Source organism: Triticum aestivum, chromosome 1B (assembly GCF_018294505.1).
Source record: "Triticum aestivum cultivar Chinese Spring chromosome 1B, IWGSC CS RefSeq v2.1, whole genome shotgun sequence".
In the NCBI taxonomy this organism is placed as follows: Eukaryota; Viridiplantae; Streptophyta; class Magnoliopsida; order Poales; family Poaceae; genus Triticum; species Triticum aestivum.
In genome coordinates this window covers 399,517,397-399,544,354 of record NC_057795.1, presented here as the reverse complement: position 1 = coordinate 399,544,354, position 26,958 = coordinate 399,517,397, and the positions used below count along the sequence as shown (strand labels likewise).

Here is a 26,958-nt window from a genome sequence, read left to right as displayed (position 1 = left end):
GCAAAATAACTGACAACAAAGGCAGTAAAGTGGAAAGGTCTAATTGTGAACGAGACAAAATTAAGTCTTGGTAGGCATCTTGTCATTACACAAAGCTTGTTCAATGGAGCAATTTGCAAACTTGTACACTATTAGAAACATCATAGTTCTAAAGTCAGAGGAAGGGACCGGCACATCAGTCAATATAACGCAAAATAACTGGCAACAAAGGCAGTAAAGTGGAAAGGTCTAATTGCAAACGAAACAAAATTAAGTCTTGGCTGCTTGCGGTATTTCCTCAGCGCCTTCAGCAGGTGTGATAATTGTGAACCAAGTTTACGACATTCTAATGCTATCTTGGTATCCATAGCCCATGAAATTCTTTATTCATAACGCCAGCCATTTCCTGCATGTTGTGATCATGCAAGAATTAGTTTTACTATGAGAGTAAAATGTAAGTAACAACAAATGCTTTGGGGGAGCAAAGGTTTTTGAAGTATAGCTGATGCTTTATACTTATATGTGTAGATCTCATTTTATGTAGATGACACTTTGAAGATAGTCACCATTACGGTCTAGATCTCACAGCAATAGAGAACATAATCTGGCTTTTACCAGTGGATGTTCATATTCCTATTACCTTGTGTCACATCACATTTTAGAAAATCACTTTGAAGGTAATCATCTGTCAAATGACTAGATGTAGACCTCACAGCAATAGTGGATAGTCGGCAATTTGATGCAGTAGATCACACTGTTACCTTTTGATTACTTATAAAATATTTGAGGTGGTCACATCGATTCGCAAGTTTGGGAGAGCACTCGAAGATAGTCATTTTAACAAAAGAAAATAAAAAGGCAAAATGTAAATCTTTCAGCAATGAGGATAATCTGCAAAGTGCAGTAGATGCCTCAATTACCTTGTGATCCCAAACTTTGAATTATAAAATAATAATATTGTTGTACTTAAGAATTACATATTCTAAAAAGATGCTGAGCAATCATATAGAATATGTATACATAGTCTGAAACTTTATTCTAGACAATACATGGTCTAAAATATGAACTTACAATATAGTACACGGCTGAACATAATTTAAAGACAAACCAGAGGTTCTAAACACAACAAAATAACACTCTGAAATAAATAGAACGGGCTCTGCAATATACGGATAATATGGGCTCTATTCTGATGAAACGCCACAACACCAGCAGCCTCTTTTTTTCGGTTATTGACCTGCAGGCCGAAGTAACCTGGGCTGAGGCCCTTTAGGCCATTCGGCCCACATGTCTGTTCGGGTGAGAGGAGGGGGCGAGTCGGGCTGGCCCAACACCGACAAAAGGAGGGCACGAGCGAGGGTTTCCCCTTCTCGCTGCCACTCCCGATCCCCTCTCTGTTCGACCAGGTGCCATGCACTGCCGCTCATCGGCCCTCCCCTGCCGGTGTCGTGTCGTCTTCAAAGGGGCCAGGGTGGGCCCTGCCCTGCACCACGGTCTCCTCCGCTGCTGCTCGCCCCAGGGGCGCCGGTGAGGCCGAGGGCATCCGGCGACCACGCGCCCCGAAGGGTTGCACGGTGCTTCTCCATGGCCGTGCCGAAATGGCGCAAGATCTAGCGGGCTTCCGGCGGTGGCGTGGGAGGTAGACGCGGCGCTGGAGGAGGTGGTGTCGCCGGTGATGGAGGAGGTGGTGCCGTCGTCGACGAGCCCTCGCCTTCCACCTCGACGTCTTCAACCTTGATGGCCATGTTCAGGTCGGGGATGACAGCGTAGCCGCCGGTTTCCGCTCCTGCCAGCGTCGGGAATGGAAGATCCGGGATGGGGCCGTATCCAGGAGGAAGTGCTCCGACAGTTCGTCCGTCGGCGTCTATGACGGCAGCCGCGGAGGCGGCGGTGAAGCGCCCGCACGCTTTGGGCATGGTCTAAAAACCGTGCTCATGAGGGCAGAGGCGGCGGCGCGAGGTTGCAGTTGAAATTCTCCTCTTCTCCCAGAAACGGTGATGACGGACCTGCAAGCAGCCAATCCATCGGATGGATGGGAAAAGCGGATGGTGGAGTTGCCGGTACGACCTGGTTGACGGCGATAACCGGAGCCAAAGGCCTGGCATGGTGCAGTGCAGGTACGTCATGGTTGACAGCCACAGCCGGAGCGGAAGGACCAGCCTGATGCGCCGTTGGTTCATGCCCACGGAGTGGGTGGGTTGCCGTGGCGTGCATACTCACGCACGCCGACGGTTCTAGCGACGAGTGCCACTGCTTGGACCAGGAGCATGACGGCGACATGCAGCATTGCGGTGGCGCTGGGTGTGAAGAAAGTGACGACTTTCTTTCTGGATGAAGTGGGCAAAAGCAAAAGCCAGTGACGGCAGGTCCTTTCCTGCCATGATTCTTACCTTTCTCCTTTCTTCCCCGTGATGTCACTCTCGGCAGAGATAGTGTGATAACGTGTGAAAAGTAAAAGTGAATGACTGAACTCTTGTAATTCTTATTGATTCCAAACTATTTATACAAGAGACAATTACAAGTTTGTCAAAGTAATTCAAATCGAAAGTAGTGATTGCTAAAGTGTGAGATAAAATGGCTGCAATTAGCGGTTGGTAATATGTTAGAGAGATTACAACTGCTAATGAAAATTAAGGATTACAATGTCCATTCCTAATTAGCACATGGTAATTAGTAATTTAACACGTGATCTAATCCTATTCCTAACAGGTATTAACATGTGCTAATTAGGAACTGACATAGTAATCCCTATTCCTAACAGGTATTAACATGTGCTAATTAGGAACTGGCATTGTAATCCCTAACTGCCATTAGCAGTTGTAATCTGTCTCACATATTAGCAATTGCAATTGTCATTTTGTCTCACACTATATCAACCGCTTCTTGCTGTTAGATTTCCTCTCACAATATTGTAACTAGCTCGTGTGTATAAGTAATTCGGAATCAATCAGAATCAATTACTTCTAGCAATCACTTTTACTTTCTACATGTTATCAGTAAATGCTCTGTCCAGAGAGCCGAGCCATCACGGGAAAGAGAGGAAAAAGGTGAGAACCATGGCAGGAAAGGACCTGCCGTCACTGGTTTTTGCTTTTGCCCGCTTCATCCAGAAGAAAGTCGTCACCTTCCTCGCATCCAGCGCCACCGTAATGCTGCACGTCGCCATCATGCTCCTGGTCCAAGCAGTGGCCCTCGTCGCCGCATCTTTGCCAGAACCGTCACCGTGCATGGGTATGCACGCCACGGCAACCCACCCCCTTCATGGGCATGAACCAAGGGTGCACCAGGCTGGTCCTTCCGCTCCGGCCGCGGCTATCAACCACGACGTACCTGCACTGTGCAATGCTAGGCCTTCGGCTCTGGCCGTCGCCGTCGACCACGTCATATCGGCAACTCCACCATCTGCTTTTGCCATCCATCTGATGGATTGGCTGCTTGCAGGTCCGTCAGCACCGTTTCTGGGAGAAGAGGAGAACTTCAACTACGACCTTGCGCCGCCGCCTCTGCCCCCGTACTGCCTAGAGCACGGTTTTGGACCATGCCCAAAGCGTGCGGGCGCTCAATCGCCGCCTCCACGGCTGTCGTCGCTGACACCGACGAACGAACTACCGAAGCACTTCCTCCCTCCTGGATATGGCCCCATCCTGGATCTTTCGTCCCCGACGCCGGCAGCAACGAAAACCGTCAGCTACACCATCATCCACTACCTGAACATGGCCATCAAGGTTGAAGACATGGAGGTGGAAGACGAGGGTTCGTCGACGACGCCACCACCTCCATCACCGGCGACACTACCTCCTCCGACGCCGCCTCTACCTCCTACACCACCACTAGAAGCCCGTCGGACCTTGCGCCGCGTCGTCGCGACCAGGGAGCAACAACGCGTAGCCCTCCGGGGCGCGTGGTCGTTGGACGCTCTCGACCTCACCGGCGCCCCCAAGGCGAGCAACCGCGGAGGAGGCCGTGGTGCAGCGTGGGGCCCACCCCGCCTCCCTTGAAGATGGCGTGACACGGGTAGGGAGGATCGACGAGCGGCAGTGCTTGGCACCTGGACGAACAGAGTGGGGATCGGGAATGGTGGCAACCAGGGGAAACCCTCGCCCGTGCCCTGCCTATCCCTCCTTCTGTCGGTGTTGGGCCAATCCAACTCGCACCCCTCTCACCCAAACTGGCCTACAGGCCAATAACTGGAAAAAAAAGGTTGCTGGTGTTGTGGCTTTTCATCAAAATGAGCCCATAGTATCCGTACATTGCAGAGTAGCCCGGTCTATTTATTTCTGAGTGATATTTTATTGTATTTAGAACCTCTATTTATCTGTAAATTATATTCAGTCATGTACAATATTGTAAGTTGGTATTTTTAGACCATGTATTGTCTAGAATAAAGTTTCAGACTATGTATAACATATTCTATATGATTGCTTCAGCATCTTTTTAGAATATGTAATTCTTAAGAAAAACAATTTTTATTTACAATTCAAAGTGTGGTATCACAAGGTAAATGAGGCATCTACTGCACTTTGCAGATTATTCTCATTGCTGAAGGATTTACATTTTGACATTTTCTTTTGTTTTGGCAAAATGACTATCTTCGAGTGCTCTCCCTAACTTGCGAATTGATGTGACTACCTCAAATATTTTACTAATAGTCTGATCTACTGCATCAAATTGCAGACTATCCACTATTGCTCTGAGGTCTACATCTAGTCATTTGACAAATGATTATCTTCAAAGTGATTTTCTAAAATATAGTGACACAAGGTAATAGAAATATGAACATCTACTGGTAAAAGCCAAATTATGTTATTTATTGTTGTGAGATCTACACCGTAATGGTGACTATCTTCAAAGTGTCATCTACATTAAAAAAAAGAGGTCTACACATATAAGCATAAAAGCATCAGCTATACTTCAAAACCTTGCTCCTCCGAAGAATTTGTAGTTACTGATATTTTACTCTCATAGTAAAACTAATTCATGCATGATCACAACATGCAAGAAAATGGTTGGCGTCATGAATAGAGAATTTCATGAACTTGGGCTAGATGGTAGTAATTATTTATCATGGGCTATGGATACCAAGATAGCATTAGAATGTCGTAAACTTGGTTCCACAATTATCACACCTGCTGAAGGCACTGAGGAAATACCACAAGCAACCAAATATACAGCATCAAGTTTTATAAGGCGTTAACTCCATCCAAATTTAAAAACAAAATATTTAATGGAGGAAGACCACTTGCTTTCTGGAACTCTCTCAAGGAGAGATATGACCAATAAAGAGCAGTTATGCTTCGAGAAGCCCAAAGAGAATGATCCCTCATAAGGTTCCAAGATTTCAAATCCGTGGCAGTTATAACTCTGCAGTTCAAAAGGTTAACTCTAAACTAAGGTTTTGCAATCAAGCAATTCCAAAGCAGATCTTATTGAGAAGACCTTCTGCACTTTCCACCCCTCGATGACTGCTACAACAGTAGTATTATGAACAAAAATACAATAAGTATTCTGAGCTCATATACACTTTACTTCAGGCTGAGAAACATGATGAACTTCTCATGAAGAATCATCAGACACACCCAACGGGGCTCGCTAACACTCGGTTTACCAAAATGTATGGAGGCAACAAAAAGAATTTCAAGAAATTCAGCAGAAAGTGGGAAAGGAACAACAAGCATAAAAATCTTTGGTCAATCTAAAGGTAAAGGTCAGTTCAAGAAAGATGAACAAAATACCAAGTCCGAGATTTGTCGAAGGTGTGGATGTGCTAACCATCTTACTAGCAAATGCCGTACTCCTAAGCATCTAGCGGATTTATACCTCAAATTCACCAGGAAAGGCAAACAAGTCCATGGAAAAGTTGAAGCTACGGGAGGGCAATGCAAAGTGGCATGGAACCTAGTGTGTGTGACGTTCGTAAACGGGGGTTTAGGCTTCTCCTCGCTCAAACACATGAATGTGTGCCTACTTCTTAGACACATGTCAAAACTACATGACTCCAACTCTGCACCGGCCTCGTCCTACTTAGTTACCAAATATGGCTGGTCTCCTACTCATGACCTGGGCACTGGAGATTCATCTGCGTCACCCGTGTGGCGCGATATTATAAAACATCTTGACTTCTTCAGGTCCATCACCTCTGTTAAACTCGGAAATGGGGCCAACACCTCATTCTGGAATGACCTATGGCTTCCAAACACCCAAACTACTCTCGCTTGCCAGTTTGCTGCTCTCTACACACACTCCAACAGGCAGTCGGCCTCTGCCGCGAGGGTGCTGGATTCGCCAGAACTGAACCTCGATCTTGCTCATCGGTTATCCCTTGTAGCTGAGAATGAACTGGCTACCTTGTGTAATATTATGGCTACAGTTAACTTGGATTCGCAGTTTGACGATAACAGGGTATGTAGGCGTGAGGGCAAGGCACTTTCCACCAGTTTGGCTTATAAAGCGATATGGCATGACCACCCGACGGACCCGATGGCGGCTGCGATATGGAAAAACTATGCGCCCAACAAGTGTCGAATCTTCATGTGGCTGGCTCACAAAGATGTGTCTACACCAACGAGAGAAGGTTGCGTCGCTCAATCGCTACCTTTGATGCCTACCCGTTCTGCGGCACCTGCGAGGATATCACCCACCTCCTCCTCCGCTGCACCACTCTACGACCTCCCTGGGATGAGCTAGACAACCTTTATAGGGGGTCGCCTAACAGCATTAGAGATATCTGGCGACAGGCCCCGATGGACAAAATTCGCTCTACTGTTCTAATCGCAATCTTCTGGAACACCTGGAAGCGTCGGAACGCCAAGGTCTTTCGACAAGAGACCATGCAAATCCACCACATTGCTAGGGTAGCGGCGGACGATCTGAAGTTTGGTCTCAAAGATGCAAGAATGCCCGGCGCCAAACGCTCCTCCAAGATTGTGGTTCTATGTTGTCAAACCTTGTCGCGAGATTGTAACCTAATGTACTCTTGGGCTATCCCCTTGCTCTTCTCTCTTCTTCACAACCCCCTGTAACCTTCATCTGTGTAAACATTTCTGTAAAGTTATATATGGTTCAGGCCGGCGCAAGCCCGCCGTTGACGCGTCAAAAAAAAAGTTGAAACTCACTTCAACGCTTTACAACAAGAGAACCTTGAAGCTAGCACTTCTCAAAGCGCTCCTCAGGAAACAAGGCAGAAGGATGAAGATCTTCTTGATGTCGGCAACATGATGGTGGAATACACCCAAAACACATATGAAGATCTAATATAATTTCCACATCACTTATTTGATATTATCAGCTATTTTATTGTAATACTGGATGTTCTAATATATATAACTCTAAATAGAATAAAGTCCTACGGACCAATCATATTATGTGATTCAGACATAATGTCGTATTTATATTTGTAACTGTAATATGCATACTTTGTATGTATTATATGTGAGTAATGTGAATAAAATTTCATCCTAAAATATTCTCTCACTCTTTATAGACTTTACGGGAAGACAATCCAATGGAAGAACTACGTTTGCTGGACAGTTGTACCACTAACACAATACTAAGGGAAACAAAATATTTACAAACTCTAACTAAGAGAATAGGAAATATTATGACCATCACCGGTCGCAATGCATCAATTATTGGTTCAGGACGAGCCACACTCGTTCTACCTATGGGTACTATCATTTTTATTGAGGATGCACTCTGGTATCCTGAATCTACACGTACCCTTCTAAATTTCAAAGACATCCGATCAAAGAATTTCCATCTGGCAACAATCTCTGGGAATAATACTAAATATTTACTTTTAACAAAAAGCAATGGGTCTGAAAAAACAATTCTTGAGAAATTCTCGTCACTTTCATCTGGATTGTATTACAGTTATATAAAACCCATACCACATGTTGCGTACAAAATAATTTTTCAACAGCTTGATAAATTCAAGACTTGGCATGATCGCCTTGGTCATCTTGGCATAGCCATGATGAGAAAATTATTGGCAATTCTATTGGTCACAACCTTCCAACTAAAAGATTCCCAAAATCATCAAATTTTGTGTGCACCGCATGTACAACTGAAAAATTAATTATAAAACCATCTTATCTTACAGTAAAAAATGAGTCACTTAATTTCCTCGAACGCATTCAAGGAGATATATGCTATCAGGACCTTTTAGGTATTTCATGGTACTCATAGATGCATCTAATAATGGTCACACGTGTGTCTATTATCCACACGAAATCATGCCTTTGCCAAGTTAATTGCTCAAATTATTAAATTAGAGCAAATCATCTTCAAAAAAGGACAAAAACAATTCGAATGGATAATGCCGCTGAATTTTCTTCACGTGTAATCAATGACTATTGCATGACTATGGGCAGTCATTTAGAACATTATGTGCCTTATGCTCATACTCAAAATGGATTGGCTAAATCTCTCATCAAAAGAGTAAAATGCTCAACCACTACTACGGAATTGTAATTTATCAACATCTTGTTGGGCACATGCGGTATTGCACGCCACAGATCTGATACAAATCGGCCCAACTGCATATCACACAACCTCCCCACTGCATCTAGTACGTGGCACCCAGCCAAGTATTTCCCATCTGCAAAAATTCAGTTGCGCAATATACATACCGATATCACCACCGCAGTGCACATCCATGGGCCCTTCACAGAATACTAGGGATCTATGTGGGTTATAATTCTCCGTCAATTATAAAAATATCTTGAGCCTCTTACAGGACCTGTTTACTGCCCGTTACGCTGATTCTATTTTTGATGAGGACAAATTCCCGACATTAGGGGGAGAATCAAAGCACAAAGAGTGTCAGGAATGTAACAGGCATTCAGTCCTTAGATCCACATACTAAAGAATCTGAATATGAAGTTCAGAGGATTATATATTTGCAACACATTGCAGATAACCTGCCAGATGCATATGCATTTACTGGCCATAAAGGTGTCACTAAATCACATATTCCCGATGTTAATGCACCAGAACAAGTGGAGCTACCAAGTAAAACCACTCAAACCCCAAATGAGAGTAAGAGGGGGAGAAATCTGGTTAACCGGAATATAGCTTCTCAAAAGCCTCCACGAAACATAGGAAATCAAATCCTCTACCAGTAAATGCAATTCAACCCCAAGTCGAAGGACACCAACTAGATACTCAACATCTAGAACCTAGCACAAATGCGCATAAAAACATAATTGTGGGACATCGGACCACCATGACTCTACTGTTGTGGGAAACCACATAGAGTCTGAAGGTATAAAGGAAATTTCCATAAAATATATACACTCAGGAGAATCATACAACAGAGAGACTACAATTGTCATATACTTCGCCTCTAAAATTGTTGAAACCCTTCAACTGGATCCAGAACCAAAGTCCGTAAAGGAATGCCTCAAGCGCCCCGATTGGCCTAAATGGAAGGAAGCAATTGAGGCAGAACTGCACTTGCTCAACAAAGAAAAGTATTTTCCTCAGTAATACCTACTCCTCAAAATGTCTTCCCCGTGGAAGCAAAATAGGTTTTAACAATGAGGTGGTGAGATACAAAGCGAGACTTGTAGCACAAGGGTTCACGTAGAGACCCGAAATCGATGACAATGATATATACTCTCCTGCCATGAGTGGAATAACATTTGATACTTAATACCTTTGGCAGTACAAATGAATTTATCTATGCAGTTAATGGACGTAATGACTGCATACTTATATGGGTAGAATGTGGTATAACCGATTGAGTGAGTTCCTTATTCATAAAGGTTACTCAAATAATGATGATTGCCCTTGTGTATTTATAAAGAAGTCCTCACATGGATTTTGTGTCATCTCTGTGTACATTGATGACCTTAATATCATTGGAAGTACACCTGATATAGACAAAGAACGCAATCATCTAATGACGGAATTTGAGATGAAAGATTTGGGAAAGACCAAATTCTGCTTAGGCTTACAGCTTGAGCACCTTCCCTCAGGAATATTAGTATACCAACATGCTTATATTCAAAAGGCTTTGGAAAAATCAATATGGATAAATCATATCCATCCAAAACACCCATGGTTGTCAGATCCCTTGATATGAATAAAGATCCTTTTAGACCCCGGGATGATGACGAAGAGATATTAGGATCTGAGTTCCCGTATCTCAGTACCACTTGTGCGCTAATGTACCTTGCAAATTGCACTAGGCCTGATACTGCATTTGTGGTAAATTTACTAGCTAGACGTAGCGCTGCTCCAACAAAACATCATTGGACAGGGGTGAAGAATATCCTTAGATATTTACATGGCACAAAAGATTTTGACTTATTCTACCAGAAGAAACAAGATATGACTATGGTAGGTTATAGACACTGGTTATCTATCTAATCCTCACAACGTCAGGTCACAGACAGGTTTCGTATTCTTATATGATGGAACTGCTTTTTCATGGAAGTCAACAAAACACTCTCGTAGCAACTTCCACTAATCGCTGAAATTATCGCATTATTTGAAGCATCACGAGAATGTGTATGGCTTTGCAGGATGATTAACCACATTCAAACTTCATGTGGTGTTGGTTCATTAGGATCACCAACTATTATCTATGAAGATAATGCCGCTTGCATTGCTCAAATGCAAATGGGTTATATAAATAGTAATATCACAAAACACATTTCTCCCAAGGTGTTCTTTCCTCATGAATTACAGAAAGATGGAGAAATTGATATTTTGCAAACCAAATCATGTTCACAAAGTCTTTAGAAATTCAACATTCCAGAAGTGTATTCACGAATTTGGTATGAGATGTTTTCAAGGTTTGCAAATTTCAGAGGAAGAAAACTCATAGAATTATAACCCATTAATTATCATTAGATAATAAATATTGTGCTCTTTTCCTTTATGAGTTTTTCCATCAGGTTTCTCATAAAAGGTTTTCAATGAGGCAATATAAACTATACCATATCGTTTTCTCCTTATGTTTTTCCCACCGGGTTTTAAATGAGTTTTCAATGTTGTATCTATTACTCATCATATTTTTCCCACGGGGCTTTTGGGGGACATTCTCAAATTGTACAAATGATTCTCAAGTTAGATGACAAATATACAAGAAGCATTATATGATGAAATATACAACAAGCTCTAGATGATGGATACTTCTAGAAGATGTGTGATACAAGGGGGAGTGTTGGGAATAGGGCTAGATCACGTGCTAAATTACTAATTAACATGTGTTGGTTAGGAACCGACATAGTAATCCTTAACTGCTGTCGGCGTTCTGGGAACGGGGGTCCCCAGACTTGCCTGCCTGCGGCCTGCGGCGTGGCTCGAGTGGTGGCCCAGTACGGTCCGTCTTCATCAGCACAAGACTCAAGACCCTCGCGAGGGGCCAAGCCTCACAGGGCAAACGACGCAAGGCTTCCTCAGGGACGGCCTCGCCAGGCAGGCTCGCGAGGAGGCGGAGAGATCAAGGCAGGATTGACGCAAGCCATGACGATCGGGACCAGGCGGGCGCCAGGCGGGCGCCGGCCCGGGCAGTGTCCTTATTTCCTCTTTGGTGCAAAGGGGCAAGCACAGACGTGGAGTACCGAGGCATCAGGCAAAGGTTGTCATTTCAGTGCAACGAGACCAAGACCAGCGGAGCGGCAGGATGGAGGTCACCGTGGAGCCCTAGATGGCGTCATCACCAGTGCTTTTGGTAGCCGAGGACCAACTTTGGTCAGGATAACTTGTACTATATGTTCCCCTTCAAAATGGTCGTTGTTGGCGCCCTTCCCGCTCAATATTTGGGAAGAGACTCAGGGCCTCTATAAATAGGACTAGCCACCACAGTGGAGGGGATCCAGACTTTGGGAAGCCTAGAAAGAGAGAAGCGATCGAACTCACCCAAGCAGTTCATCGCACCAGCTCAAGGACACCTCTCGCGAGGCTGTTCTCCCTTTGTACTATTCATCATCAGCCCCTGAGGCAATCCACCACACCACACACTGGAGTAGGGTATTACACCACGTCGGTGGCCCTAACCAGTATAAATCTCGTGTCCCTTGTGTTGTTCATCGTTTCCAGCTTAGATCTCACGAGGCGATCGGACGTAGATCAGTATGGGAGAGATCTTCGTGCGCACCTCAGAGTTTGAACCTTAAGGGTCTGCCGGAACCCAACATCCGACATTTGGCGCGCCAGGTAGGGGTGCGCCGGAATCTTTCTTCCGCTGTTCGCGTTTGATCTTCCGTCGTGTCCATGGCTGACGCTCGTCGGGCTCACGCTGAGCGTCGGGCTGCTCTCGCCGCCCGCGTCGCCCAGACGGCGCCCGTCAGCGGGCGCCCCCGTCGTTCCCCGTTGCCTGCCGCCAACTCCGCCACCGGCCCGGCGGGGAACGAGTAGCAGGCCTCATCTCTGCATCCTTCGGTGCGGCGGGAAGGCCGCACCGCCACCCCGTCGCTGACTCCAGTCGGTTCGTCGTCCACGCCCGTCGCGCCCCCACGGACGCGCACGCCGCGTTGCTCCTGGCGTGTGAGCTCCTGCACTATCGTCCCGTCGACGACCTCTACGAGGACTGGCTTCCCCGCATCACCGAGCTCGTCAGCGCCGCAGGGGGCTCTCCTATGCCGTCCCTCTCACTGCCTCGCCTTCCATCCTGCGCAGGAGGCGTGGATCAGGAGGTGCCTCCGCCACCTCCTCCCCAAGAAGGCGCCCTGGCTCCAAGCCGCGCGGCCCCAGGACGAGACCCACCGCGTCAGGCGCCTGCACGACAAGGAGCTGCCAAGAAATCCCTCGCCCCCAAGGTGCTGTCGTGCTCCCGGCACTGGTGCGCCATGATCGCATCCCTGCACCGCCACGTCAAGACCCCGCGCTGCCCCAGGCAGCGGCGCGTGGGAATTTCCAAAAACAAGCCCAGCATCAGCAGAGGGCTCCGGTGGCCACCGCAGGCTGCCGTGCCTTCACCCCCGAGCTACGCAGTGTCGCCTGGCCAGGCAAGTTCAAGCCTGACCTGCCTCCTCGCTACGACGGCACTGCAGACCCCGCGGAGTTCCTGCAGCTCTACGAGCTGGGCATCGAAGCCGCCAACGGGGACGAAAAGGTCATGGCGAACTGGTTTCCCATGGCGCTCAAGGACGTTGCCCGCACCTGGCTCCTGAACCTGGCTCCTGGCACAATCTCCTCCTGGGACGAGATGCGCACCCGCTTCATCGCCAACTTCCAAGGCACTCACGACCGTCCGCCGGCCGTGGGTGACCTGCGCCGCATCAAGCAGCAGCCTGGAGAGACCTTGCAGAAGTACATTCAGCGCTTCAACAACGCTCGCCTCAAGATTCCCAGGGTGACTGAGGAGGCCATCATTTCGGCGTTCTCTGATGGCGTTCGCGACGTCAAGATGAAGAAGGAGCTGGCAATCTATGAAGATCTGTGCACGTCTCTGGAGTTGTTCAACCTGGCGACCAAGTGCGCAAGGGCTAAGGAAGGGCGCCTCTCCCTTCTCGAGCTCCCAGCAACGGACCCAGAAGAGAAGAAAGCCAAGGCCAAGGATGTGAAGCGTAAGGGAGCAGCTGTACTCGCAGCGGAGCCAGACACAAAGCGCGGCAGGGACCAGCTGGAGTCGTCCAAGGGCAGCCGATACTGTGTGTACCACGATCTCCACACCCACAACACCAACGAGTGCCAAGAGCTCAGGGCCGTGCGAGAAGGCCGTGTCGGTCGACGTCCCGAGCGCAACGATCGGGGCTACGGCCGAGGCGGAGCAAGAGGTGGAGGACGATGGGACGACCGTGGCCCTCGCCAAGGGTGGCGTGACCGACCTCGCGAGGACCGCTGGCAGGACCAGCCTCGCGAGGGAGCTTGGAGAGATCAGCCTCGCGAGGACTGCCCGCATGGCAACGCAGGCCTTCCTCCTCTGCCACCGCCACCAAGAAGGAATGAAGACCATCATCAGGACGAGGGGGCTGGGGGCTTCCAGGAGCCACGTGCAATCGCTTGCATCCTGGGCGGCGCTCAGGCCCCAGCCTCACAGCGCATCTTCAAGCAGTTTGCGCGCGAGGTGAATGCAGTCCTCCCCAAGCTTGAGGCCACGCGCCCTCTCAGGTGGTCTGCGTGCGCCATCACGTTCAGCTCTGCGGATCAGCTCAAGTGCACGGCAACGGCCGGTGTCCTCCAAATGCTTTGTTCCCCAGTCATCAGCAACGTGCAAGTCACCAGGACCCTCATCGATGGCGGAGCAGGGCTCAACGTTCTGTCCGTCGAGACGTTCAACAATCTCCAAGTGCCATATGATCAGCTTCAGCCAACCAAGCCTTTCTCAGGAGTCACTGATGGTTCCACTGTCCCGATAGGGCAGGTCCGCCTTCCTGTCACCTTTGGACAGCGCAGCAACTACCGCACCGAGCTCATTGACTTCGACGTCACTCACATTCGCCTGCCATACAATGCCATCCTCGGGTACCCAGCCCTGGCCAAGTTCATGGCAGTGACTCACCATGGCTACAACGTCCTCAAGATGCCAGGAAGCGGTGGGGTCATCATGGTCCCCTATGAAGAGAAGGATGCGGTGTGCTCCCTCGAGCGCGCCTTCCAGGCCGCGTCGATCGAGGACCCGGACAGCAAGAGTGGAAACCTCCCTGGAGCAGCTCCCAAGAAGAAGAAGACATCACCTGACTCAGGGCTTCAGGAGGCAGGCACCTCCGGAGGCGCCGCACCAGGACATGCGCCCGTCCAAGGGGCACCGCCCTCCATCGCATAGGAAGGCGAGCCCGGCGCCCTCCTCGGGTAGGGCTCGGGGGCTCTCTCCTGGGGAGCCACCGACCTTGCCAAGGTCACGAGGGAGGCGCTTGGGCACAACTTGGAGGCGTGCTTCGCGGCACGCTTCCCTCAGGAAGGCGTAAGGAAAGAAGGACCTAGCCCTCAGGAGTCCATCACCAAGGCCGCTCAGGATGTGGAGGAATCGAGAGCATGCACGGCAACCGCCGTCTGCCCAGCGTAGCTCCCCATCCAGGCGAGGATGGCGCGCTGCGCGTCTGCATCGACTACCCAGGGCTCAATCGAGTCGCTTCTCAGGAGTGCTTCTGGCCTTCGCGCGTGGGGCGTTGCGCGGGCCGACCGCGCAGCTTCGTTCGCATGCCCTTCGGCTTGCCGAACGCGGCTGCAGCCCACCAGCGCCTGATGAGCATTCTGGAAGCTCAGGTGGCCAAGCATCGCGCGTTCCTGGAGGAGATGGAGATGGACCTCAACGGGCCGCCCGGACCTCCTGAGCCTCCCGAGGCTCGGAGTCCCGAGGGCTCGTGAGGATCGGCTTCTTCGCCCGGCACCGCCAGCTGCACCAACTATCGTTCTGCAACAGTGTCAAGTGACTTCTTTTCAGTTTTCGTTTCAGCTGGGAGCGCCCTCAGGGCTGCATCATTCCCAGGTCGCGTGGGTCCGTCCCTGCGGCATGTATCCGTTTTGCTTATGTCTTCCGCTTACCTTGTTGGGGGCGCCCCTCGGGCTGCATCATCCCCAAGCCGCTCGGGCCTGACCCAGTGGCGTTTGCTTTCCCTGCATCTAAGTTGATTTGCTCCTTCATGCTTGACCTATTCATGATTGTCGCTCGCCGGCCCCCACGGGCCTATTTCTCCTCATGCGAACCGCTTGCACGTTAAAAGGGGGGCGCCTGAGCATCGCGACTCATGGGCTCTTACTGGCTCTCCAGCCCTCACCCCCTGGCCTTGACCCACGGCATCGCGACCTGTCATACCAGCGGCGGCTGAGCTTGCTCGAGGGCCGGGACCTGAAGACGTAGAGCATTTGCATTTTAACCACCTTGCAGGAACATACCATCCACAAAGGCCCAGAGCCAGGCGCAACCCGCCTTGAGGTAGGGCCTCGTGAGTCCCGCGCTGGCTCACGGGTGCCCAGATACACCTCTCCTAGCCCTACCGTGCCGGCCACGTGTCAGGGCGGGGCTGTACACGCCCCGGGGGCTCCTCCCGAAGGGGAGCCCCCCTCCCACGCACCAATGGAAGCACCATGCTCCGCACTGGCTGACGACACTGACGAGGAGCGGCTATGCCCGTACACATACGGAAGCGCTATGCTCCGCGCTGGTGATAAACAACTGAGGGCAGCCCACGACTATATCAACCTCAGGGAGCCCAGAGCTCAGTGTCTGGCACCATCACAAAGCCTCCCCCCGGGAGTGCCGCGCGAGGGGGCTGGACACGGGGGCTACGCCCGGGCCACGCCCGAGCACATGCCACCCAGCCAGGTCCCTCGGACCTGGTCATCGCGCGCCCTCCCCGAGCGGAGCCAAGGTATGAAGACTCGTTTGAGCATCAAGGGGGACTCCTGAGCATCGCGACTCAGGAGCCTAACTGGTCACGTAGCCCCTCACTCCTTAGTTCCGAAAGGCTAACGGCAGTTGAGGTATGCGCGGGACCGGGCCCTGCCGACGTAGAACGACAAATCCTCTCCTCCGTTCCCTCCCTATTTGTTGTTCGCGCGTCAAGGGGGACTCCTGAGCATCGCGACTCAGGAGCCTAACTTGTCGCGTAGCCCCTCACTCCTTAGTCTCATCCAGGTGATCCGGTCGGGGCTAACAGCGGCTGAGGTATGCGCGGGGCCGGGCTCTGCCGACGTAGAACACAAGCAAATAGGAAGGAAATCGCAAAATCTAGCAAATCCAGAAGGAAATATTACAGACCATAAATTGTTCTCACAATACCAGACACGAATTTAAACGCCTCCACGATGCATGGTGCATGTTGCAGGAATCAGAGCGGGAAAAGGCCGCGAGAAGATCACCCCTGGGCCGCGCCACCGCTCGTGGTAGAGTCGCGCTTGGTAGCCCCACCACCTGGAGTTGCGGGGCCGGCAGCACCTCGCTTGGGCGCGGTGTTGAAGGCGCGGAACTTCGACAGCAAGGCCTCCGCTCGACCCTTGACGGCTTCAGCGGCGGCGGCGGAGCACTTGGCGTCCACGGGCTCCAGCAGGTCATCGAGGCTGGCGTCGGGGTTGCGGAGGTAGACGTGGCTAAGGATCCGCGTCAGTGCTGCGGAGGAGAGGACGCGAGCCTCGACTTTAGCCATGGGGCCGATGCCGATCACGACCTCCTCAAGCGCCTCGACGAGGAAGGGAACCAGCTTAGCGGGGCCTTCCTTGGCTCCGGCCAGCGGCTTCTCCAGGCCCCCGTCGTAGAGCGTTTTCAGCGCTACGCGGGCCCTCTCCTCGTAGAGCACGAAGGCCGTGCGGTCTTCGGCCAGGATCTTCGCCCCGGCATCCAGCTCGACCCTCTCCACCTTCAGCGCCTGCTCCAGCGTCTTCAGCTGGTCACGGTCGGCTAACAATTCGGCGTCGCGCTCCTTGATAGCAGCCTCCCGAGCTTTCATCTCCTCCTCCTTCGCCTGGCGGTCGCGAATCTCCTTGGCGAGCTCATCACGCAGCCCTTGCAATTCGCCCTCCAGCGTCTTGCAATGGCCCTTGGCGGTGGAAGCGTCCTTCAGCGCCTCGTCGCGGGCGGCCATGGCTTGGGAGGTGGCTTGCTTCCCCTCCTCGGAAGCCGTCACAGCCTGGCTCAGCGCCGCCCGAACGGAGGCGTCAGAGCTAGCCCAGCTGGAGACTAACTCCAGGCGCCCGGCCACCAGGCGGAGGTCCGCGCTCCGAAGATCCTCCCGCAGCCGGCTCAGTTCGTCGGCAGCACGGTCCAAGGCGGCAGAGGAAGCAGAGGAGACGGGGGCCGACGGAGTAGGAGGAGAAGACGGCAGCATAATCACAACCTGGGAAGCAGGGACCTCCTGGGCCTTGGCAACCTCGGCGACAGCGTCAAGCACGGGCGCCTCCAGAGTCAACGGGGCCACGGGGGCTGACTCCACGCCGGAGCGTTCCTGCTGGCCTCGCGAGGATGATCGGGCGGGGGACGCGGCCACGGCTGACGAGCCCGTTTCAGGCGGGGTCGCCGTGCCTCCCTTCAGCCTCTTCGCCGCGGGCAGCAGCCTGCCCAATGGAAGATGTCAGGTCTAGACAACAAAAGACAGGAGCAAGGCGGAATTCGAACACTTACTTGTTGACTGCCGCGGGATCCCACGGACCCCGGCCAAGCTTGAAGCCTAAAAGCCTCTTGCGGGGCTTAGCCTTGGGAGGCCCAGTCGCAAGAGAAGGCGCGCCTGAAGGGCCGGAGCTGACTTCGGCCGATGCAGGGGCCGGGGTGGCCCCTCGGGAGATCAGCCCGGACCTGTCCTTCCTTGGGACCAGGGGCGCGTCCTCCCCTCCCCGCCTGGCGTCGGCCTCGTCGTCGTCAGGCATGGAGCGGAGGGTGCTCACCCTACGCTGGGGAGAAGTCTCCCCCGTCCCCTCGAAGGTCACCTCCGAGTCGCGCTCCTCGTCATCGTCGTCATCTCCTTCCTCTTCTCCACTGGATTCACCGGAGGATAGGTTCACCGTCGCCGTCGCCTGACCCTCAGGATCCTCCGCCGGCACCAGGCCGACCTCGTCGAAGGTGGGCATGGCATCCACCACCAGCTCCCAGTCATCACGGAGGAACAAAGGGACCGGAGCACCCACCGGGCCTGCCACTTCCTCTCCAACCAAGCAGCGCAGGGCCGCGGTCAGGTCCTCGTCGCTCAGGGCGTCCAAGCTCAGGCGGAGGACGACATCCGCATCCGCGAGCCTCCACAGCGAGCGCGAGTGCGCCTGAAGAGGGGCCACCTGGTGCGACAGAAACTTCCTCAGGAGCGAAGCCCCGGTCAGCTTCGCCGCCCTCAGGCTGCCCGGCCTGAGGTCGGCGTTCATCTTCTCCAACACCTGCTTCGCCCGCCGATCATCGAGCTTCGCGCGGGACCACGCCTCAGCGGCCTCGGGCCACTTTGTCGACAGCTCCAGCAGAGGGTTGTGGCACCCAGCGTTCACCATAACCCACTTGCTCCGGAAGCCCTCGGCCCTCTTCCCGGCCTTCGAGATGGCGTTGGACTTGGAGTACGCGACGAAACTCGCGCACGCTGAGATATTGCCGCCGGAGACCCGGTGGGAGAAGAAGTGGCGCAGCAAGGCCACGGAGGGCGCCACCCCGACGTGTGCCTCGCAATAGTAGGCGAAGATCGACAAGAGGAGGATGGAGTTGGGGTGGATGTGCAGAGCATGCAACTGATATTGGCGAAGGACAGCAAGGAAGAACTCAGAGAAGGGAGGAACCAGACCAGCGATGACGGCGTTCATGAAGAAGGGATAGAAGGCGCTCCCCTTGTCCTTCGGCTGGGCGGAGCCAAGACGGAGCGCAGTCTCCCCGAACTCGTTGATCTGCGACGCTGCCATCCGGCGCGTGAGGGCGAGATTCTTCTCAGTCACATTGGGAGAGACCAGGGCCGACGAGTACCAGGCCGATGCAGCCCCAGCCAGGGTCTTGCGGGGGGCCATAGTTCGCCGGAGGAGAAAGAATGCGGCAGATCTGGAGATTTTGGAGGCAGGTAGGCGGAGAGCAAGGAAGGGGATCTGGAGCAAGGAGAACGAGGGTAATGAGGTAAGGCTAACCCAGAGCCAGCCTTTTGTCAGTCGAGCAGTTGCCGAGGCAGCGTGGGGAAGCAGAGGCGCCCACGTCCAATCAACCACCACGCGGCGCCCAAGGCCGCAGGCTGATGGGGCCCGCGGCGCTCCGCGCTTGCCCCTTCGCTTCTCCGCTAAGCCAAGTCTGAGCGTGCCTTGGGCCCGGGGGCTACTGTCGGCGTTCTGGGAACGGGGGTCCCCAGACTTGCCTGCCTGCGGCCTGCGGCGTGGCTCGAGTGGTGGCCCAGTACGGCCCGTCTTCATCAGCACAAGACTCAAGACCCTCGCCAGGGGCCAAGCCTCGCGGGGCAAACGACGCAAGGCTTCCTCAGGGACGGCCTCGCCAGGCAGGCTCGCGAGGAGGCGGAGAGATCAAGGCAGGATTGACGCAAGCCATGACGATCGGGGGCCAGGCGGGCGTCGGCCCGGGCAGTGTCCTTGTTTCCTCTTTGGTGCAAAGAGGGCAAGCACAGACGTGGAGTACCGAGGCATCAGGCAAAGGTTGTCATTTCAGTGCAACGAGACCAAGACCAGCGGAGAGGCGGGATGGAGGTCACCGTGGAGCCCAAGACGGCATCATCACAATGCTTTTGGCAGCCGAGGACCAACTTTGGTCAGGATAACTTGTACTATATGTTCCCGTTCAAAATGGCCGTTGTTGGCGCCCTTCCCGCTCAATATTTGGGAAGAGGCCCAGGGCCTCTATAAATAGGACTAGCCACCACAGTGGAGGGGATCCAGACTTTGGGAAGCCTAGAGAGAGAGAGAGAAGCGATCAAACTCACCCAAGCAGTTCATCGCACCAGCTCAAGGACACCTCTCGCGAGGCTGTTCTCCCTTTGTACTATTCATCATCAGCCCCTGAGGCAATCCACCACACCACACACTGGAGTAGGGTATTACACCACGACGGTGGCCCGAACCAGTATAAATCTCGTGTCCCTTGTGTTGTTCATCGTTTCCAGCTTAGATCTCTCGAGGCGATCGGACGTAGATCGGTAGGGGAGAGATCTTCGTGCGCACCCCAGAGTTCGAACCTTAAGGGTCTGCCGGAACCCAACATCCGACAACTGCCATTAGCAGTTGTAATCTCTCTCACACTCTAGCAACCGCTTCTTGCGGTTAGATTTCCTCTCACAATATTGTGACTGCCTTGTATAAATAGTTTGGAACCGATAAGAATCAATTAGTTCTTGCAATCACTTTTACTTTCTACAAATGGAACGCTGCACATTAAGAGATGCTGACGTGGCGGACTGCTGATGTGGATAGGCTGCATGTCGAGATAAATAGGATAGTTGGGATGAATCTCTTAGGTATAAAGGATTCTTATTATTCAGTTTCTTTTACAAACTGCCAAACAGATTGGTTTTCCTGGTGCGGGCTTGCATGTATCTAACAACCAATATATGAATGTAAGCTACTCTGTTTAACTTCATTTAGATTGATGAAACTTCTACGCTCCATGAAACTCTATATTGGTACTGTGAGTGTCAACTCATTTAGTCGCATATTTTTTTCGTGTAACTTCTGCAAATTCCCAATTAGAGCATTCATGGTAAAACAACTCTCAGGAAGGTGGGACATCTCCATGAAGGTTTTGGTAACTTCGTGTTTTACACGTCTACTTTTGGAGTAACATGCACATCTTGTGCTAAGAGTACCTAGAAAGCTAGAATGTAACGAATATAATATGAAATTTGGGGACCACTATGGAAATACCTATGAGCAGGGGCGGAGCTTCGTAGGGGCTAAACTGGGCCGTGGCCCGCCCAGGATTTTGGCAAAAAAATAATTAAGTATGCATCTTCGTAGGCCAGCCCACCTACGCATCCTTTCAGACTCATCTTCACGCAAGCCGCACGCACGGCATCCCCAATTCTCTCTTCCCGTCTCGCGGTTCAGGGAGCACCGACCACTGGAGCGAGCTGCCCGCCGTCTCTCGGAGCAGCCGCTGCCCGCCGAGATCTTGAGTTAGTCGTCACCAGCCCTGCTCCTAATCCCGAGCATCGGTGACGACATCTACGCGGCCGCGCCGTCGTGCAGCCCACAAATTTCTGGCGCATGAGCTCCCTGTGTCCTTGCATCTGCTCTCCTTCAAAGCTCCAACATCCAGTCTTGCCAACATCCCTGCTAGGCGCTGGCGCATGAGCCCCCTGCCTGCTGGACCGATTTTTTTTAGGACACATCATACAGCAGCAGCAGGGCAGCACATGTAAACTAACATCGTCCTGCAAATTCCCCATTTGGTAAGCAATAGCCTGATTTCTTTCAGTTCCTTACATCTAGTGATAACTATGCAAATTGCAACCTAGGTCATGGGCAAGGGAAATTAGACTTAGACAAGAACTGCTTTGGTATTTAAAAGGAAATGAGATGACACAAGTGAAGTTGAGGAAGACCATGTATTTCCCTGGCTTGAATTAGCTAACTTAATGGTGCTTTATGGTTGAACTGTATTTTGGGGTGCGTGTGTGTTCCTTATATATATGCTTGCTGCATCTTGTAAACTTGCATCAAATACTATTCAGAATTTCAAAAAGAAATCATGCTCTTCTTTAGTCTGGCCCGCCCAACATTTTCTTTCAAGCTCCGCCACTGCCTATGAGCTATGATATAATATGAAATTTGGGATCTGACACGAAATTTGGGATATGACAGAAGGGTTGCGGCAAGAGTTCACTATAACATGCTACTGGCAGTCCAGCACTACCACACAATGGAAATACCAATGATACCAATACTGAACAGCCAGAACCAAATTCGTTTTAGTAACCAATGTAGTACTTCAATTTGTATGAACACTCAGGAATGATAGGAAATACAGATGCACTAAACCGGATAGAATTACCTCTCTTCAGTACATTTAGCACTGGATAATGCTTGCTAGACGGACCTTTGCATCTTCTGGAAAGTTTGACTTCCCTTGTTGTAATCCCAAGCTTCTTGTCAAAACGTCTGGTGCACAAGCATATCAAATACTATCCTCGGATTCTGCTTTAGAGAAACTGTATGACAAATAACCTCGCTCAACCTAATCAGAAAGCTGAAACATGGCATCAGCAGCAGCAAATTATAACTGTGCAGAAAGGAAAACAGGGCTGCATTTGCACTTACTCTTCTGCTGCATCTGGTCAAGTGCCTTTATACAAGCCTGTACCAGCATAAATGGCGGAAAGAATCACAATTGCCAAGTCTGTCATATATATAGCAAAATATGTGCACCAGTTTGTCTTCCAACGTTGGTGAATTTCATACACTCATGAGATCAACAAAACCATTTTACGGTACAGTGACATGCCAGGGAAAACAGCTTCAGAGTTCTGCCTGAGCATCTTTTGCAGTATCACTGTCTCAGCTGCAGGGGAGATTAAGTTCAGAGCTTTGTAATAAAATAGTAGATTGGAACCTCAATACAGGACTGACTAGCCACCAACCATTCCAAGTAAATCATCTTGCTCGGATGCACTGCCCTCTTCGTCAACCTCAGCAAAAGAAGCTAAATCAGGGTCATATCCAGACAGTTTCATCTCATCAATCAAATCATGCAGCATGTCATACAGCTCCCTCGATCTCGGATGGACGTTATCTCCTACAAGGAATCCATGCATCTCATTTTGCACCTCAATCCAGCTACAGCCAGGTTCCTTCTTAAGCCTTCCCTGCTTCATTAACCTTCTTGTCCTAGAAACATCAGCCCATTTCCCTGATTCTGCATATACATTTGACAGAAGAATGTAAACTGAAGAATCCTCAGGATCCAGTCGTAGAACATTGCCGGCAGCAAGTTCAGCCACCTCAACATCCCGATGGATCTTGCAAACGCTTAGGAGAGTCTTCCAGATGACTGCATCCGCCTCAAAAGGCATGGTGCCAATAAGCTTCAGAGCTTCCTGCGGTCCCTTTGACCGTCCTAGTATATCAACCATGCAAGCAAAGTGCTCCAGTTGTGGTTCCAGTTTGTAGCGGGTGGTCATCTGATGGAAGTAACAACATCCATCATCCAGCAGACCAACATGGCTGCAAGCCCGGAGCACAGCAACGAAAGTTGCATGGTTCGGAACCACATCCTCCCTTTGCATCCTATCAAACATCTTGAGTGCTTCTGCTCCTTGACCATGGAGCGCATAGCCGCATATCATAGCATTCCATGACACAAAATCCCGTTTCTGTGCCTTCTCAAACATTAGCAGTGAGTCTTGCATGTACCCACACTTGGCGTACATGTCTATAAGGGTGCTGGATATATATTCATCTACCAGCATTTCTTGCTTAATTATCTGACCATGGATCTGCTTCCCGATCTCAATGGTAGCTAGGTTAGCACAAGTGTCAAGAACTGTAGCATAGGTGAAATGATCAGGCTTAAGTCCAATATCTAACATCTGTGAGAAGATTTTCTGGGCATCCTCACTCTGTTTGTTCAGTGAAAATCCTGACATGATGGCATTCCATGAAACAAGTTCTTGCTTCCCAATTCTGTCATGGAGTTTCTGAGCATCTGTCATCATACCACATTTGCAGTACATGTCAACAACAGTGCTAGCTACAAAAGCATCTGAACCAAGTCCTGACTTGATAACCTTGTCATGTACCATCAAACCAAACTCCAAAGATTGTAAAGCTGCACAAGCCTTAAGGACACTACCATATGTGAAATCATCAGGTTCCATACCAAAGCGCAGCATCTCATTAAAATGAACTGCGGTGTCCTCATAGCGCCCATTTTGCTCAAGAGCAGCAATAATAGCATTCCAAGAGATTGAATCTCGTTCCTCCATATCCTGGAAGATAAAGTACGCTTCTACCAATGCTTTGCACTTTCCATACAGATCAAGAATTGCATTTCTGACACAGATGTCCGTCTCAAAACCTGATTTCATTGCTAAGCAGTGGACTTGTAGCCCTTTTAAATACCCCTTAATCTCTGCACAAGCACTGAAGACACCCGATAAACTGACTGCATCAAAACCAATACCTGACCTGGTCATGAACTGAAACAGTTCCAAGGCCTCATTTGCAAGCCCTGCGCGCACAAGCCCAACCATCATGGCATTGCACGTTTGCACTGTATGGCTGGGCAACCCAAAGAATGCCCTTTTAGCATCCACCAAGCTATTAGCCTTAGCATAAACATCCACAATAGCTGTCCCAACAATACGGTCAATACTGAAGTTATTCTTTATGGCATGTGCATGTAACTGCCTACCAGTGCTCAGACATGATTTTGCTGCGCAGGATCTAAAGACACTCGCATAAGCCGGCTGGCTCACCCCCATTCCTGACCTCTGCATCTCCATGAACAGCTCCAACCCACGAGTGTACTGCTCATTGTGAACGCACCCAGCAAGGGCTGCACCCCACGAGACCCAGTTCCTCTCGGGCATTCCATAAAAGAAGAACAATGCGTCATCCAAACTGCTGCACTTGCCATACATGTCCACGAGAGCACTCCCAGTCCGGACATCAATATCTAACCCTGCCTTCACCGCCAATGCATGAATTTGCACACCGAGTGCAAAGTCGTCCAGAGCACCGCACGACTTTAGAAGGACAGCAAATGTTGTCCGGTCGGAGGCAACACCAGAGCGAGCCATCTCCAGAAACAGGGCCACCGACTCACTATACATGCCATGCTGGCAATAGCTTGAGACCAGCGTGTTCCATGACACGACATCCGGATTCGGCATTGCATCAAACAGTGATACCGCGGTCGTGGTGTCCCCGGAGTGCGAGTACGCGGTGAGCAAGGTGTTCCACGAGACGGTGTCCCTGTGGGGCATCGCGTCGAACACCCTGCGAGCACATGCGGCGTCTGCGCAGCGGGCGTACATCTGCAGGAGGCAGTTCGAGACGAAGGCTGTCGGGACGAACCCGGACACGAGCATGCGCGCGTGCGCGGCGCGCCCGGCGTCGAGGGCAGCGCGGCCGCCGCGGGCGCAGAGCTGGAAGAGGTGGGAGAACGTGGAGTTGGCCGGAGCCGCCAACGCGGGAGGCGCCCGTGACATCGGGACTCGGGGAGAGCGCGGCGCGAGAGGTGGATCTCATGTGCTAATGGCTGGAAGGGAGGCGTCGGGTGGAGGAGTGGTGGAACCTTGGAAGCGGCCATTGCCGCACTGCGCCATTGACACGAACACTGAGAAACAGGCTGGTCGTGTCCGATTTACCCGCTCCCGCTCAACCACCCGGAACGCTCTTTTATCTAAGCACGTGCTCTTATCTTACCTCGAGGTTCTACAGATTGCACAGGAAAATGAAAAAAATGTGAAGTATATGCTTTTTTCTAGTGGAATGTGAGTATATGCTGCAACGTGAAAATATTCGGATTTTAGCAAAGTAAGTACATCACGGGGAAATACCTTTTTTTTTAGAAACGAGGCGCTTGCCGGCCTTGACCGAGGCACTTACAACACCAACGTGTCCAACAAGGAGTCTCATTGTCTCTGTGAAAGGGAAGGGGGAGGTCTAGCCCTCTTCTGGAATGATTCCGCATATGTCGAGTTAATAAACTACGGAGTCCATCATATTGATGTAATAGTTTTTATTTCTGATGAAATAAAATGGAGAGGAACCTTTGTTCACAGTGGAATTGTATGTGGGATCGGTTGAGACGCATCAAACCAAATGCGAATGAACCTTGGCTCATGATCGGCGATCTTAGCGAGGCCATGTGGCAAAGCGAACATATTTCAAGAAAAAAAATCAGTGAACCCCGTATGAAAGCTTTTAGGGATGTTTTGCCTGAATGTAATCTGCATGACCTTGGGTTTAAAGGAGTGGACTGGACGTATAATAACAATCAGTCGGGTGAGAAAAATGTTCAAGTGCGGTTGGATATAGTCGCCGCTTCGCCTGAATGGCAGGACACTTTCTCTGATGCATGTGTCAAACATCTAGTGTCGCCGAGATCTAACCACTGTCCTCTTTTACTCTGCCTAGAGAAGTTGCAAATTAGTAGAAGAAAAGGGGAAAAAAGGACGCTATGAAGTGATGTGGGAGAGAGAGGAGGCCTTGGCTGACATAATTGAGAATGTCTGGAACCATCTGATGACCCACAAGTATAGGGGATCTATCGTAGTCCTTTAAAAAAGTAAGAATGTCGAACCCAACGAGGAGCAGAAGGAAATGACAAGCAATTTCAGTAAGGTATTCTCTGCAAACACTGAAATTGTAGGTAACAGATAATTTTGTGATAAGATAATTTGTAACAGGTAACAAGTAATGAAAGTAAATAAGGTGCAACAAGGTGGCACAATCCTTTTTGTAGCAAAGGACAAGCCTGGACAATTTCTTATAATGAGAAAAGTGCTCCCGAGGACACATGGAAATTATCGTCAAGCTAGTTTTCATCACGCTCATATGATTCTCGTTTGTTACTTTGATAATTTGATGTGTGGGTGGACCGGTGCTTGGGTACTGCCCTTTCTTGGACAAGCATCCCACTTATGATTAACCCCTATTGCAAGAATCCGCAACTACAAAGGAAGTATTAAGGTA

At 50.7% G+C, this 26,958-nt stretch overlaps 1 protein-coding gene across 3 annotated transcripts; it reads right to left on the bottom strand.

Moving 5' to 3' along the window:
* Nucleotides 1-65: 65 nt before the first annotated feature.
* LOC123127243 (pentatricopeptide repeat-containing protein At3g02330, mitochondrial) lies at nucleotides 66-25,667 on the bottom strand. Of its 3 annotated transcripts, none has more exons than XM_044546860.1 (4): nucleotides 22,899-25,667; nucleotides 22,579-22,819; nucleotides 22,313-22,495; nucleotides 66-385 (listed from the first exon to the last, which is right to left on the bottom strand). In XM_044546860.1, the coding sequence occupies exons 1-2, from the start codon at nucleotides 25,467-25,469 to the stop codon at nucleotides 22,808-22,810; spliced, it is 2,583 nt and encodes an 860-aa protein (XP_044402795.1). In that variant the 5' UTR covers nucleotides 25,470-25,667; the 3' UTR covers nucleotides 66-385; nucleotides 22,313-22,495; nucleotides 22,579-22,807. The 3 variants fall into 3 exon arrangements, with proteins under 3 accessions (XP_044402795.1, XP_044402785.1, XP_044402804.1); XM_044546850.1 differs by having other exon boundaries at nucleotides 22,313-22,507; nucleotides 22,899-25,666; XM_044546869.1 differs by lacking the exon at nucleotides 66-385 and adding an exon at nucleotides 20,409-21,692 and having other exon boundaries at nucleotides 22,579-25,665.
* Between the last annotated feature and the right edge of the window lie 1,291 nt (nucleotides 25,668-26,958).